This window comes from Podarcis filfolensis (assembly GCF_964270895.1).
Source record: "Podarcis filfolensis genome assembly, chromosome: 3".
Taxonomy (NCBI): Eukaryota; Metazoa; Chordata; class Lepidosauria; order Squamata; family Lacertidae; genus Podarcis; species Podarcis filfolensis.
Window position 1 is genome coordinate 12,766,504 of NC_139606.1, and position 16,882 is coordinate 12,783,385.

At 42.4% G+C, this 16,882-nt stretch overlaps 1 protein-coding gene and 1 long non-coding RNA gene across 4 annotated transcripts in view; one reads left to right on the plus strand and one right to left on the minus strand.

Moving 5' to 3' along the window:
- Positions 1–16,882, plus strand: part of PLCB1 (phospholipase C beta 1) — a 466,407-nt gene that overhangs the window by 270,757 nt on the left and 178,768 nt on the right. For all 3 annotated transcript variants that reach the window (XM_083606830.1, XM_083606829.1, XM_083606831.1), the window contains one exon: positions 14,008–14,087. In XM_083606830.1, the coding sequence (XP_083462956.1) occupies positions 14,008–14,087 (80 nt within the window). The remainder of the gene's footprint in view (positions 1–14,007; positions 14,088–16,882) is intronic.
- Positions 1–16,882, minus strand: part of LOC310759588 — a 283,329-nt gene that overhangs the window by 127,385 nt on the left and 139,062 nt on the right. The window lies entirely within an intron of this gene.

Genomic DNA, 16,882 nt, shown 5'->3' on the forward strand with positions numbered 1-16,882 from the left:
TGGAGCCTCAGCTTCAGGATCTGTCCTTCCAGTGAGTACTCAGGTCTGATTTCCTTAAGAATGGATAGGTTTGATCTTCTTGCAGTCCATGGGATTCTCAAGAGTCTCCTCCAGCACCATAATTCAAAAGCATCAATTCTTCGGCGATCAGCCTTCTTTATGGTCCAGCTCTCACTTCCATACATCATTACTGGGAAAACCATAGCTTTACCTATACGGACCTTTGTCAGCAAGGTGATGTCTCTGCTTTTTAAGAGATGGATTTAGGAGAGTGCAACTGGTGGAACGTGTGTGTGTTGTGGCCTGTTGGTGTAATGGTGGTGACACTTGCCCTTCTTTTGATAGAATTTGCTTTGTTGGGAGCGGGGACAAAATGGGGGGTTGAGGAGGGTCAGCTGGAGGGAAGTGAGAAATGTCTCTCCCCCCCTCTGAGTAATGTTGGAGGGTATGCCAGGTGTCACCTCCCAACTTAAAACTTTGTGATACTCTGCCCAACCTATGCAAGGCTTGAAAGACGCAAAGACTTTCTTCCCCCTGCTTTGATGGAGATCAGCAACAGACAATTTTCTGTGCTTCCTTCAATCCTGAATAGAAGGGCTGTGATGATAAATGGCAGCTTCATGGACAATGGCCAGAATGAGCCTGTGTTGAACCCTCATGTTGCCAGTGTTCCATAACTATTATGTGAACAGCACAAATTCACAATCTTTTCCCTTCCTGTTTTGAGAGGGTTTTGCCTGTTTGGGGGAGTTAGCTGCTGTTTTTTTGTTTGTTTTGTTTTTACTTGTTTATTTGCTTGTGGGTGGTCTTGTTTTGGCTCCAATCTGATCAGCACTGACCACCCAAGTACGGCATTAGATATAGTGATTGGGACTGTTATAAAACTACAAACTTGGGAGAACGTAAGTTTACATCGGACAAGAAATTTTGTCCCCATCCTCACCAAAAGCACCGATCTTGTTCTATGCTCATTTTGTGCATATCTCTCCATGTCTAGTGGAAACCTCTCTTCTCTTCTCATCATCTCCTACTGTGGTGTTTTCAAACAATTCAGTTTTGCAAATCTTCTGTGCTTTGCCTTAAAAAATGCTGTTTTCTCTTTTGTAGCTGTTTTCATGGCCCTTTAATTTGATGGTTCTAACAGCAGAAGTTGCCTGCCTTTGAACTTCCTGGCTAAAGCCAAACTAATGATGAACCTTTTGGTCCTAATGATTCAAACACTAAGGAGGAGAAAATATTCGGTCCTGGGCATTATTTGTCTTCAGCTTTCTTTTGCTTTGTAGAAATTCTTTGAGCCATCCTACACTTCCTGCTTTCGTTGTTAAATTCTTGTTTTCTTCTTTCTGGGGGTCAGTGCATAAACAGCAATAGTAGTGTTGTTTGCAGCCAAGCACAGTGGTCAGTATTTCCCCAACATAAGCAGAATCTTTGCTCTCAATCTTTATTATCTGGATAGTCAAATCTCCATCCAGCTATTAGATTATTCTGTTCCAAACAACTTTTGGGAAGCATACTTTGGGATGCTCCAGATTGAGATCTAGCCATTTCAGATGATAATGCACAGTGCAAATCATCTCCTATAAAAAGTTCTCATTAAGTAGATTAAGGGCTTTTTAATAAAAAAACACAACTTGTTTTGCCAACAGAACATAAATGCCAAGTAAAATATACTTGTTGTTTTTAATTGGTACTTTCAACAATATATCCAAACTGTTTTTTTTGTGTTGTTTTTTTTGCAGCTCATAATCTCAGTATTTGAAAATTGTCAGTATGATTGTCACCCCTCTTGGTCTTTTCACATGATGCACATATTTTACACACGTTTATTAGTTCTAATCTCCTTGCTTAATATGAGTTTCTTGCAGGAGGTGGATTTCTGACCCCACCCCCACTTCCTCCTTTTATTTGGAGAATTAAACATTTTAACACTAAGTGGTATATTTTTAGTGAATCTAACTATTATTAAACTTGTAAAGGATGAACAATGATCATCTTACTTCTGAATTTTTCTGTTCCTCTTTTAATAGGTTTTTTAATAGATGTGAATGAATATGTTGCCGTATTCCATTTGTATCCCTTCATTTCCTATAGACACATTTTCAAATGCACTCCCCTGCCTCCAAGTTCAAAAGAATTGTTTAATGCACAGAGAATGTGCACCTCAACTTGTATTTTAGCTCTAAAATTCTGTTTCTTGCTCTTGTTCCTTATTGTTCTCTCTTCCTGGTTTATCTCCAAATTTTTGGTCATTAAACTTTGCTTGGGATCTCAATTTATCAATGCCCCCCTCCGTTTTAAATAAAGCGTCTGAGTGCTTTTTTTTTTTTTTTCAAGAGCTGGGCAGCCAACGCTCTTCCAGCTCTTGGTCTGAGCAGCACACCTGTGTCTACAGAAACCATATTTGCTGGCTTCAATGGCTGCATTTAACTATAATTATTTTAACATTTAATCTCTCAGCCACTTGGCATTTCTGAACTGCTTTTGCTATGGCTGCTGAAATAAAAATTAATCATGTAATAGCTGCTTCACTACTGAGGAGTGGAAAGGGCATGGTCTGCCTCAGTCATGTGGGGTTTCAAATTAATTTTAGTTAAACTGTTTTATTTATATAATATTTAAAGGTATGTCCCGCTTTTCTGCACTAAATTGTCAAGGTGGTTAGCAACATTAAAGCCTGCATTCATACTACAGTAAAATATAAGCCCAAAGCAGCTGTGTTAAAATTTATAAAATGAGCAAATAAACTAGAACAAAGCCAGAAAGCAGCAGCTCAAGTAATGCCATCTATCAAAACAGGAAGCAAAGTCGATCCATGAGGTGAAAGGCCTGTCTAAATAAAAGGACCTTAAAGGCTGTGAGAGAGAGGAAGCAAGATGAGCATTTCTAAAAAGGGGGGGGGGATCAGTGAACAGATACCTTAATGGCCTGGCTTGCACATCTCATTAAACCATATTTTAATGAGTCCTATCTACTACTATTGGACTCATCTACTACTATGGTGGGACGCGGGTGGCGCTGTGGGTTAAACCACAGAGCCTAGGGCTTGCCAATCAGAAGGCTGGCAGTTCAAATCCCCACAACGGGGTGAGCTCCCATTGCTCGGTCCTTGCTCCTGCCAACCTAGCAGTTTGAAAGCACGTCAAAGTGCAAGTAGATTAATAGGTACCACTCCGGCAGGAAGATAAACGGTGTTTCCGTGTGCTGCTCTGGTTTGCCAGAAGCGGCTTAGTCATGCTGGCCACATGACTCAGAAGCTGTACACCAGCTCCCTTGGCCAATAAAGCGAGATGAGCGCTGCAGCCCCAGAGTTTGCCACGACTGGACCTAATGGTCAGGGGTCCCTTTACCTTTACCTTTATCTACTACTATGTACGCACACTATACTTTTAAAGCACATTGGGAGCACATTCTTTCCTTTAATAAACTCTAGGCACTATACGTTAAGGGTTTCTGGGAATTGTAGCTCTGTGAGGGGTAAACTGTTGTTGGCACCCATCTGTCTCAAGAGACAATGGAGTGCACCTTTGGGGGTGAAGTCCAACCGCTGTGTTAGCAGTACCAAAGTGACTTCCCTGGTGTGTCAGCCTGGGCAGTGTGTATGGAGGTCCTGGACTGTCCATACAGCAAGACCCCACTCTTGGCCTTGCTGATGTGATTCAAAGGAAAGCAAAGCAATATGTTTGGCACCAGCTTGGCTGCAGGAGTTGACGGAAGGAGGTGTACAAGATGCCACCCAACCATCTTAGGGAACCCACTCCAGATTTGTGTAGGGTTTGCTCCTTAGCCTTCTTCTCCTGAAGATATCCCACAAGGCAGCAAAGGATTAGGATCAGAGTTTTCCTTCTCTTAGATGGGCTATCTTTCAAGATTGATGAGCCCCAGCTACCCTTCATTTCCCTCTACAGCAGAGCTTTCCAAACTTTTCACGTTGGTGACACACTTTTTAGACATGCATCATTTTGCGAAACAGTAATTCAGTTTCAGTAGCAAATCAGAGATTAAAATAATCCCTTTCCAGCCCTGGGAGGAGCATGGGTTGGATTTGCACAATATACCTACACATTGCAGCCGATACAGTAACGTGCCGCAACACACAGTGTGGAAAGTTCTGCTCTACAGCATGTGTAGAAATGGCCTCCTGGACCATTTATCACTCTGTCCTGCTACATAATGCAAAAAGGGGTCCTAGATGTCTGCAGCTGCTTCTCTCTTGCTTTCACCCTGCATAACATGATGCCTTTGCATCAGTGTACTCATAATTCTAAGGGACACGGGTGGTGCTGTGGTCTTAACCACAGAGCCTAGGGCTTGCCAATCGGAAGGTTGGCAGTTTGAATCCCCGTGACGGGATGAGCTCCCATTGCTCGGTCCCTGCTCCTGCCAACCTAGCAGTTCAAAAGCACATCAAAGTGCAAGTAGATAAATATGTATGGCTCTGGCGGTAAGGTAAACGGCATTTCCGTGCGCTGCTCTGGTTCGCCAGAAGCGGCTTAGTCATGCTGGCCACATGACCCGGAAGCTGTATGCCGGCTCCCTCAGCCAATAAAGCGAGTTGAGCGCCACAACCCCAGAGTCTTTCGTGACTGGACCTAAGGTCGGGGGTCCCTTTACCTTTACCTTACTCATAATTCTATACTTTTAAAGGGGCCAACAAACTTTTTCAGCAGGGGGCCAGTCCACTGTCCCTCAGACCTTCTGGGGGCCATACTATATTTTTTTTTTGGGGGGGGGGGGGGAATGAACGAATTCCTATGCCCCACAAATAACCCAGAGATGCATTTTAAATAAATGCACACATTCTACTCATGTAAAAACACCAGGCAGGCCCCATAAATAACCCAGAGATGCATTTTAAATAAAAGGACACATTCTATTCATATAAAAAACATGCTGATTCCCAGACCGTCCGCGGGCCGGATTTAGAAGGCGATTGGGCCGGGTCCGGCCCCCAGGCCTTAGTTTGCCTACCCATGGTATAGTGTATAGGCTGACCCTGGCATGAGCCCTTCAAGGACCCCTTTTCATTGGGGATGCTGTGTTTTGAGCTTGGGGCTTCTCTAATGCAAGCTTGTGCTTTGCCACTGAGCTGTGCCCCCTCCCCTCCAGCCAAAAACAAATGTGCAGGGTGGGGAAATTGTCTTCACACAGTCAGTTTCAATTTGGATGAAGAGCGTTGGAGAATGTGGACCATTTAGGAGCTGCCTTTTCCTATGAGAAGAGATAACTTATATTGAGACAAATGTCTTCAGGGATGCAGTGTGATGCATGTGGAAGATGAGAGAAATGTGTTCGTTAGGCAGCAGATCTCAAAATCTAAGGCTTCACCGGGGCATTGAGGAGCTATATAATTTGCTGCTAGCATAAAGGGAAATGGCTCCATGTGAATTATGGTGTAAGAACATGGAACCAAAAGGGGAGTGAACAGAAAGCTTTCTTTATTAAAGCTGAAGTTCATTGTGTGGAAATCAAATTGGATTATTTTCAGGCCCAATATATATCTATAGCAACAGAATGGGGGAAAAGGAGTTGACGATGTAGTCAATGTTTTTTAGTCTACTCTGGTTGTATTTAGGAAATCATTCTTTTCATATTCTGATAGGAGCAAACCTAACCTGTGCCTCCCAGATTAATATGCAGATTGGAACTTAGTTATCCACTTTCCAAATGTTCCCATACTGTTCTTGGTTTTAAAATTTTTTTAAAGGCTAGAAATCATTGATTTTTAATTCATATCTGGAGAAAAAATTAATTTAGAAATCCATATTTTTAGATGAAAGAGTTTTGAAATAGGCCTTTTGAGAGAGAATACATTTCAAAGCACATATTCAGGTATTATTTGCATGTGGATTTTAAAAATGCAGATCTATGTGGAAACAGGGCGGAAAATACTTACAGGTGAACACATTTGAAAGTGGCCATAGGCTGGAATCAGACTGATTCCAACAGATTATGCAGTTCTAAACAATGTGCAAGCAATGAAGAGGAACTTCTATATAAAACTGAAGGAGGAGCATTGGCTCTACTTTCCCCTTGTAAAATTCACTGGAAATCTCACTATGAAGAGCAGTATGAAACAACCTTAAATAAATAGTGATCTTCTTCTGTGCTTAGTTATGTCTGTGGAGGTGCATAACTCCTCTGCTTTCTTTGAGAAATTTCACAAAGTCTTATCTGGTATCTGTTTGCTTTCATTGAAATTCCTTGAACATTTATTTAAGGCCAGATGTGGTGTTTGCTCCATATTGTCACAAATTAGGATCCCAAACAACGAGCACGCATTAGTTATTTTTAAGATTACCATTGATTTTTGCTCTCAGTCTCTCCCTAGCTAAGATCTTCCTCTTTACACAGACCTGAGTACACAAAGCCACTGCCATAGTTACTCATATTGCAATGCTGTCATTTTTATGTGTGCCCTGTTGTTGTTGTTGTTTAGTCGTTTAGTCGTGTCTGACTCTTTGTGATCCCATGGACCAGAGCGCGCCAGGCACTCCTGTCTTCCATTGCCTCCCGCAGTTTGGTCAAACTCATGTTAGCTACGAAAACACTGTCCAACCATCTCATTCTCTGTCGTCCCCTTCTCCTTGTGCCCTCAATCTTCCCCCAACATCAGGGTCTTTTCCAGGGAGTCTTCTCTTCTCATGATGTGGCCAAAGTATTGGAGCCTCAGCTTCAGGATCTGTTCTTCCAATGAGCACTCAGGGCTGATTTCCTTAAGAAAGGATACATTAGGTTTAGTAAATCCTTACTGCCCAATACTATAGGCTTATCAAGGCCTCAATTTGGTTTGCATGAGTACACATAAAGGTAAAGGTAAAGGTACCCCTGCCCGTTCGGGCCAGTCTTGACCGACTCTAGGGTTGTGCGCTCATCTCACTCTAGAGGCCGGGAGCCAGCGCTGTCCGCAGACACTTCCGGGTCACGTGGCCAGCGTGACGAAGCTGCTCTGGCGAACCAGCATCAGAGCAGCACACGGAACGCCGTTTACCTTCTCGCTATAAAGCGGTCCCTATTTATCTACTTGCACCTGGGGGTGCTTTCGAACTGCTAGGTTGGCAGGCGCTGGGACCGAGCAACGGGAGCGCACCCCGCCGCGGGGATTTGAACCGCCGACCATGCGATCGGCAAGTCCTAGGCGCTGAGGTTTTACCCACAGCGCCACCTGCGTCCCTATGAGTACACATACCTGCCTATAAATAAAACCCAAGATTGGTGTTCTCTTGGAATAAATGCTATGTGAGAACTATTCCCTAGGTATATGTCACCTTCCCACAGTCACTCACATTAGGTTGACTTGAGGTTAATGGCTGCCTATCTCTGTGTATCCTCAGATGGTTTGACATGATGCCCTGTTTGCAATTAGCTATCATTAGCTAAGAGTGTCACTGTTTACCCCTGACACATCTCCTAAACTTGCCCTTTTGACAACTCAGAGGTTAACAACATTAACCCTTGAAAGTAAAGTAAAATGGCAGAAGGATCAGAGCTGAAGTTTTGCACAAGACAGCACTGAGCAAGGCAAAGAAACGTGATCTTTGTGATGTCCTGTACGAAATTATCAGCACCTCTCAGGTCAATGTGGAGCTCAGAACAAAACTGCCCAATGGACTTGGCACTTCTCTGAATGCTGTGATACAGTTCTCAGTAGATGAAATGTATCAAAACGTGGACTTTAAAATGCTACTTTTAAAATGCATTGAAATATGTGGTTTGAGAGGATTTTTTTAAAAATGCAAATGAATGCAAAATGGAATGTAGATAAATACAGATTTTAGTATAAGCATATGAAAGTGTAGTGGACTAGGAATAGGCAGATTTGTCCTTTCCTAATACGGTTCAAATCACTTGCATATTAATATGACTTTATTATATGTCTACTGAATCGAAATGTGTATTCTACCCCTCCAAAAAAAGAAGAGATCAAGGGACTGATAAGAGCCCATATCACAAGTGAAATGTGCCTTGGGCTCAGGAAGCACATGCAATCAGTAGGACGTGAGTTTTTAAATGTGAGAGAAACATCACCAGGCTTTATTGCGCTAAAAGTATTTCAAACTGTTATCTTACGCTGTGATTAATCTTTGTAGCACTTACTGTCACAAGAAGATTTAGAACATATGATTAGTTCTTGAACAGAGCAACGTTGGGATGTTTTTGGAAGCTAGAAAAACTAGACAGGGCGAACTAAAATTACGAATGAGACACAGCACTTTGATAAGAATCTGATGCTAAAGGGCCTACTATATTTGGTTTTCATACCTGCCCCTTTGCTTTGAAAGAAAACAACGTGTCCAAGGTGATAAATCACTTTGCAGACTGCTGCATCTGATTCTTCTGTGAAGCCTTAAAGATGGGCAGCTCTCCATTTCATGGATCCCTTTTCCCCATCTGAAAATGGGAAGCTAGCATGTGCAGCTTTCAGGGTGGCAGGATAAATCCCCCCCAAAAAAATAGTCAGAATGGGGTATTGTGTTAAATGAATATTTTACACAAAAGGTGGGGTCCCCCTCCCTTTTTTTCTGCCCGTTCTTTTTGAAAGAGCTGAGCAAGATTCATTTTAAAAGAAAAAGGGCCACATGAAGAAGGGCCTCAAATAATGATCAAAGGGTCTGGATTGGTTCATATGGGGAGTGGTGATCCTTGTATTGCAGTCCTGAGTAGGGCTGGGCTATCTATCGATCTATCGTCCAAAACCAGTTTGAAGTCCATATTGCCTTTTTGGACTCCACTAAGATAAAAAACTCTGGGTTTTCCTACTGGTTCCCTCGAGTAAAAGCAGTCAAAATCTGTGCCAACTACTTGGTGGAGATCACTGATCCCACCCTTCGGAGTGCTTTTACTATGGCACGGTTCCAAACATTGCCAACTGCTTATCTGACCGGTAGATACACAAAAACCCCAGTAGAACACCGTTTATGTCCTTGCCTTATGAAAATTAAAGAGGATCTTACACATTACCTCCTCTATTGCCCCATTTACTCGGGCTTTAGAGACGCATTGCTGCAAATTATACCCAATTCTATAACCAGTCCTGAAGATAGAGTAAAATTTTTGTTAGTTGATGCAAACCCACGCATTACCCATGTGGTAGCGGTTTTTGTGATGAAGGCCATGAAAGCCAGGGAAAGATTTATGGACGACAATGTAAAGACCCCTTCATCGTCTGTTTAACTCGTTACTCGTTTTCCCTCCTTTTTTATTCTGTGGGAAGAAGGTTTTGTTGGCATAGTATATAATGAATTTTAATATTTTTAACTATTGTAGTGTTGATGTTTGTGCACAGGCATGGTCCTCACAATAAATGGATTTGATTTGATTTGTAATATCGGTTTCATAATTTTTGACCTGGCATGAATCATAATAATATAATCATTTATACCTCGCCCATCTGGCTGGGTCCCCCCAGCCACTCTGGGTGGCTTCCAACAAAACACTAAAATACAATAACCTATTAAACCTTAAAAGCTTCCCTAAACAGGGCTGCCTTCAGATGTCTTCTAAAAGTTTGGTAGTTATTTTTCTCTTTGAATAATAATAATAATGTGTGTGTGTGTGTGTGTGTGTGTTATGCAAAAATCACAATGTGGAAAAACCATGAAGCCAGCCAAGGCTTCTCTTGATTCCTGCAGCCCCTGTTAACTCTGCCAGATCAGCTCTCCCCTGCCTCATGCTGGGGGCAGTGAATCACAAGAGCAGACGCAGGCAAAAATCACGATGCAGGAAAAACTGTGAAGCCAGACAATGCATATCTCCACCCTTATTTCAGACATTGTGATAGATCAGTATATCGCAATGTTTACCTGGTGATACATCACAATGTTGAAAACTGTTCACCTCTAGGATAGTTCCATCCTTATTTCAGGAACTAGGATAGTACCATCCTGGTATCATTGAAATTGAAATACTTTATTGTCACTTGTACAACTTGTATACAGTGAGATTACACAAGCAGCCCCCACTCAGCTCTCTTAGTCTTAATTCCCCTCGTTTACTGACGCACACCCACCAAACCCAAAAGTCAGTTGCCCTGTTGGTATCTTTACATTCAGCAGCCTAACAGCCCACGGATAGAAGCTGTTCTTTACCCTGTTGGTGCAACTAATCATGCTTCTATATCTTCTGCCTGAGGGCAGGAGTTCAAGAAAGTGCCGGCCAGGGTGTGAATCATCCCTGAGAATTTTCCTCACTCTCCTGAGGCAACGTTCTTCTGCTATTTTATCCAGTGGATTCACGAGACAGCCCATAATATCTTGTGCTATATTCACCACCCTCTGTAGGCACTTCCTATCAGTTGATGTCAAACCAGCGTACCACACTGTGATGCAGTATGAAAGGACACTTTTCTATTGGTAGAAGGAGATCATCAGATGTTGATTGACATTGTTCTTCCGCAAGACTCTGAGGAGATGGAGTCTCTGCTGGGCTTTCTTAACCACCTGGGTTGTATTTATTTTCCAAGTAAGGTCTTCACTGAGGTAAACTCCTAGGAATTTAAAGGAAGAGACTCTCTCCACACAGCCCTCCCGGATGTACAGCAGGGCTAGTTCTCCTCTCTTCCTCCTAAAGTCTAACACCATCTCCTTTGTCATGATGTTTAGCTGGTGATATACTGCAATGTGGAAAACCAGATATCACCCAGCCCTAGTCCTGAGCCACGTAAGGCTTTACAGGGCAAAAGTAGCACTTTGAATTGGGCCTGGAAACTAATTGGTAGCCAGTGCAGTTGGGCCAGGATTAGCATTATATGCTCAAACCATTTTGCCTGGTGAACAACCTGGCTGCTGAATTTTGCACCAGCTGAAGTTTCCAAACTGTCTTCAAAGGCAGCTGTATGTATAATGTACTTCAGTAATCTAACCTAGAGGTTACCAGAGCATAGATGACAGAAGTTAGGCTACCCCTGTCCAGATAGGGCCATCAGCTGAGGCTGATGGAAGGCATTCCGTGCTACTGAAGCCACTCTAACCTCAAGCGACAGCAAAGGATTCAGAAGTACCCCCAAGGTGAATACCTGCTCCTTCAGAGGGAGTGTTAGCCTCTGAAGGAGTGGGTAAGCATAAGGGCAAACAGCCTTGTTACAAGGTGCATGCTTTTCCAAACCAGAAATTCAATTCTGTGTTGATAAATAATGTGCAGAATGGCCGGGAAATTCTGACAGCTCTCCATTGTTAGCACTGAATGTGCAGGTGTATGTAAATGACAATAACTAAGGTTAAAGGAGGAGAGTGTAGAGCAGCTGCCTGAAAATGAGAACTACAAAATAGAGCATCTGCAGCACCTTCTTAAACTGTCACAAAGATCCTGCAATGAGATTTGAGTCATCCAACATGTCCTTAAAGGGATGATTAAAAAGAAGAAGAGGGCAATGAAAGAAGAGTAGTTAAGCATTATTTGGCCTGAAATGTGAAATATTGGTCAGGTTGGTGATGGTTTTTTTTTGCAACACTGGAGTTTCAAAATGCACGGTTGACTGGAGAAAGGAGCATCCATGACAAGGAGATTGAAAAGGAATTTACTTGGGTTGCCTTTTGAGCTTTGCAGTAAATTAGGCTTTGATGCGGGTTTCAAGGCAGGAAAGGAAGGGAATGACAAGCTGGCAAGATGATATTTGTGAGATGGTATGCAGGAGGAAGTGAAGAGGCATGAAGGATAACTGCAAGACTTCAAGGTTGGATGACAGAGAGATCTTCCAAAGTGTCAGCAGAGATGTGGGAATAGGGGTAAGAGGCAGAAGCAGAATATGTTACATGTGGAAAGGTGATCGGTTCAGTTCAACTGCGTCTCCCAGAGCGTGGGAACCTTTAATTTGATCATATGATCGCCTCTACTTCAAAGGGATTTTTTAGATGTGACTTTTTATGCCACAGTCGCCAAGTGTGGTGAACTCTTGATTCTCCAAGGCAAAACCCTGTCTGTTCTGTTAATTCCAGGTTTTGAAAAATCCCTGATTAGTTAGTGTTGTTTTCCCCACTCTCCTAAGGGATTCAAATTATCAAGTTACTGCTAAGCTACTTTCTTGTGTGTGCAGCTTGGGCGGGGGCTCAAACATAATTAATGTTTGTGCCATAAAATCAGTTCTTGAAATATATTTCTATCAGGCAAAGGGAGTAGCAGTTCTAAAAGGGAGCTCATTCCACTGCCTCTGCATTCAGTTTAGGACAGGTGTATGCTTGCTTTAGGTACGTTTAAAATCCATACTGAAATACATCTGGTTCATTCTGCAGAAAGAAGTACTAATGGAAATAAGTGTGTTGTATTTTATGTATAAATAAATTATCATTTGGTTCATTCTAGAACATGTTTGAGGGCAGTTTCAGCTTAGTTGTTTAGCAGAAAAATAATCATGTTGAAAGAGATCTAGCGCACTGTAGTGACCAAGAGTTGCGTGTCGAGGTCCCCAAGCCACCCCTCAAATAACTCACAACACACACACACAATTTTTGTTTAAGGTTTTTGGCATAATTTTGGCCACAACTTTATTGAAATACATAAATGTGAGTGGTTGCTTAGGCATTGGTTAACTCTATCTGTCCTATCTATCTGTCCTGTCTATCTGCCTGGGGACAGAACTGACTTCCGGACACCAACGAAAGTCAGTAAGGGAAAGCAATATTGGGGAGAAATGGAGCTGAGGCACAGACCCTCACCTCTCCCCGCATGCTCCCCAGGGCTTGCCGGCCCTAGCCCCATTCCAGGGATTCGGACGAAAAGATGGCAAGCCCCTGGATTCCTTTAACGGAATTCCCTTTCCACAGCAACCTTGGAGGGGCAGGTCCAGCCAATCCTAACCCCTCCTCCAACCAATTGATAACCAGTGCCTAACCGCAACCTTACAAGTTGTGACGATTTGCTACGCAGTAGGCAAAAACCAAATGGCCCAGCCAATCGGCCAGATGGACAAAATTCCTACCAAGCCCCTGCTCCAAAAGCAGGCGACCCCATGACAGGCATAGCAAGGTCAATGCAAACCCATAAAATTAGGGTGGGTGGGTGGGTGATCTGTTACACACAGTGAAAGAGAAAGAGAAAGCTGCTAGCACAGGATTTAAAACATCTGATCCCTCCCACCAAATTGCAACATAGAATTTACCCCAGCAACCCGGCCATCCAACTGTTGCCACAGGCTTCCATAGGAATCCTGCCGGGCAACAGAGGCGTGGCCTGGCAAACCCCACCACAACATGTGCTCTCCATGTGGGAGAACACGCTTCATGTATTAGGAAGTCCTCAATTAAGATGTTGTCTCTGCCATGGTCTCACAAGGTAGTCTTAGGCAAGCCTCCCTCTACTGCTTCCATCTATAATAATGAGATAATACTGAACCTTCCTTACAGCGTTGTTCCAAAGGTTCTATGATAATGTATGTGAAGCATTCTGGACATACAAAAATACTGTATAAATACTAATTATGATTGTTGCTGAAACTTTGCTTTTCTGAGCCACAGTAGTATCAACCAACGTTACCTCCTTGCCCATTCACATAATCTATAAGTAAATCTGTATCTGTTGATGCCTGTTCTGAACACCTTTCCACTGGCCCGAGTGATTTTTATTATTGATTAATTGACTAACTTTCTATACCACCGTTCATCCGAGGATCACAGGGCAGTTTTCAATATAAAAACACAAGGGCACATGCCATAGGAACAAACAAAAACATTACCCCTGCATGCATAGTTCAAAAGGCTGTGGATTGTTAAATAGCCAAGGGTTTGGGAGAAGTGGAATGTTTCTGCCTGGGGGCTAAAGGGATGTAATGAAGGCACCAGCCTCCCCAGGGACAGCATCCTGCAATTTTTCACCTTGAAAAGGGGTTTGGCTATCAGGTGTGTATGCCCTATTGTCAGTTTTCTTGGAACTCAAGTCCTGATGGATTGCTCCTCTGTCCTTTGCTTGCTATTGTAAACAGCCTCGTGATCTTTGGATGAAGGGGGGTGAATTCAATTTGCAAATTAAAAAAATAAAAATAAATTGAACATAAGTGGCAATTCCTTTCTGTCTGTTTAGGAATGGTCGGAGGAAATCTTCAGTCTGGCGTCAAACCTGCTGGCACAGAACATGTCAAGGGAAGCTTTTCTGGAAAAAGCGTAAGTGACAAAGCACTGAGATGTGGAGGATGTTGCTACTCTTCGTTGTGTGTCAGCTTCCTTTTTCTTTGTGAGAATGATTGCTACCAATTGTTTTCTGCAATCGCAGGCAGCTGCTTCTATAAACATTCATTTTCCTCTTTCCCACTGGCCCAGTTCTCTCCCAGGTGATAAACATGTTATCCCCGTACCCCTTCAGATAGCTAGTGGAGCTCGCATCATGGAACATTCTTCTGTGTGAAAACCATCCTCATCGAGATCATCCCTGTCATCTAAAAAGCTAGCATATTAGGGAGAAAGGTGCTGGTCTATCTTTTCCCCGACACTCAAGGTTGTTGTTTTTAAAATATGCAAAGCATTTTTTAAACATTTTAACATGATGGGGTATCCAATGAGTCCCAGTTTGCAGTCTGCAGTGGAGCAACCAAACATAGCTCTGCTGTCTCAGCTAGAGGTAGGCCCTTGAAGCTGAAAAACAAGACGAGAATTTTTTATTTGAACCCTTTCTAGATAGCGCTAAGAAAAAAGAGACTGCCGTGGCTTTATTTTGGTTTAAATTGGCACTTGTTTCCTGTCAATGACTCCACCAAGTTTGTGGTGCTCAACTGTGTTTGGACATGCTTTGTTGAGAATTGCATCCGAGTAACGCAGCAACCATTTTGTGGAGATCTGCAAGCCAAAGTTACCGTATTTGCATTTAAACAGGTTATATATTTTCCATCCATGACTAAACTGAGCTTTCTGTTTCATGCCAGGTGCTAACGTAATTTCATGAAAGCAAATTACTTTCTTTTCAGGGTGTATCGGTGAATAAATTAGCAAGGACTTTGTGGGGTGAGAAGAAAGCCTCTTGGCTCCATTTTAGGTGTTCTTCAATTCAAGTGTCGGCACAAAATGCTCTTTGGCTTTTGTTTTCAACAAAATGGTCGCATGCACAAAGAGCAACAAGCCTCAGGTTGATGCTCTCATCTTTCTCTCCTCCAGCACAGCTGTGAGGAAGGAATTTGAACCATTTATTTCTATTTTCAGCTAACCACAGTTACTTGTTGCCCAAATCTGGATAAATGGTGGTTAGTCTTTAATGATGCGTTAGGAAAACAAGCTAGCTTCAAATTCTAGTTAACAATCCTGGCTTGTTTCTTTTAACCATAGGTGAGCACAAGGTAGATCAGGATCTGCTGGAAGATCTCTGGGAGATTTTTAGTAGATCAGCAACAGTTTTCTGACATCCAATTATCTGTTGCAACAGCAAATGGACTTTTCCCACCTACACTGTGGAAATGAAGAAAGCTACCCAGGAGGGGACTTTTGTGCTAAAATGAGTTCAAATTGAGTTTGAATTGAGTTCAAATCTTGTATTGAAAGCGAATTCCTAGGCTCAAAATGTGATCACAGGCTCCTTGTTCTTTGATTCTGGTTCTTTTGGCAAAAGAGGGGAGGACCTTCAGGAATATAGTTTGGAGTAACACGAAAAGAAAAAAAGAAATGGAGCTGAAGAGGAAAACAATCAAGCATTTAGTACAGTTGACTGACTATTAAACTAAGTTTAAAATATGAAGTAATACAAAATTGCCACCTCAGTAGAACCAATTAATAATTATTAAAGGTCACAAGTTAGGAACAAACCATCACAGCAGGGCTGAGAGATACTACAACATGCAGATATATTCATGTCTGGAAACGGATTTATTAGACCTCTCAAGGAAGATACTCAAAAGGGTCTCTAAGGATCAACCAGCAAACTGCCTCATAAGGGGATAACTTGTGTGTTTTCTAAGTCCTTGATAAAAATCTACAATAGAAGAACACATGAGAGAATGTTTCCAGCAAGAGCAGAACCTATCTTTTCACAGATCTACCTTCTAAAATCTTGGTTGGTAAAATGATACAACGTGCCAGCAAAACTGCTCTTTCATACTTAGGTGTTGTCAGGAAACGTATATATGGCATACATTTCTGAGCGGTAAGTCAGGGCTAGTGACAAAGGTGTACAGGTAGTTCTCACCTGAGAACCCAGTTCTTAATGTTACAAGGTTCTTATAATGGTCAGCATGGATGGAAGTAGCCTGTGCTATAGAATTCAAATCTGGCAGTCACAACAGCATGAATGACAGGGACCAGATCTCTATGCAGATAAATTTTCATGTGTACAGGCAATGTGGTAGACTTAAGAGTCATTTCAGTCTTCCTGCTGCGTGCAAAAGGCACATCCTAAGACCTTGGCACTGCCATCTGGTGCTATAAAAGAGATGCAGACTGATCTCCTTTGGCATTTTCACTGTGCTATCTATTATTAGTTAAACAATAAAGCGATACAAGATTTCCACTTCCCCTTCTTAATGGCCCATGTGCTTTTGCTCAGTGGAGGAAAACTGTAAATCTATTTATCTGACGTTTGTAGGTGCAATGTGTTGATTCAAAGTGCTTTGGAACAAAAGTACAAAGGGTGTTGATGAGAATATCCTGGGACAAAAATAGTAGTGCTTTCCCCCCTCCACCTTAAAAGAAAATGCCTAAATAAATCCAAGTTTATCCAAAGCCATAATGCTGATTTGTTGGGCTCAGAGAAGGGCTGAATTATATTGAAAACTAGCCGTTAAACTACATGTTACACACGATTATATTATATTGATGCCTTACCTGTGAGGTGGGCAGAAGCTGAAAGGAAGTCAACAGAGAAAAGTGTGTGTGTGTGTGTGTGTGTGTGTGTGTGTGTTAACCCTTTCTCTGGCCACTTTTTGTGCCAAATCCACCACCAGGTTCCAAATGCTTACTTCTTATAGTGCAGATAATGC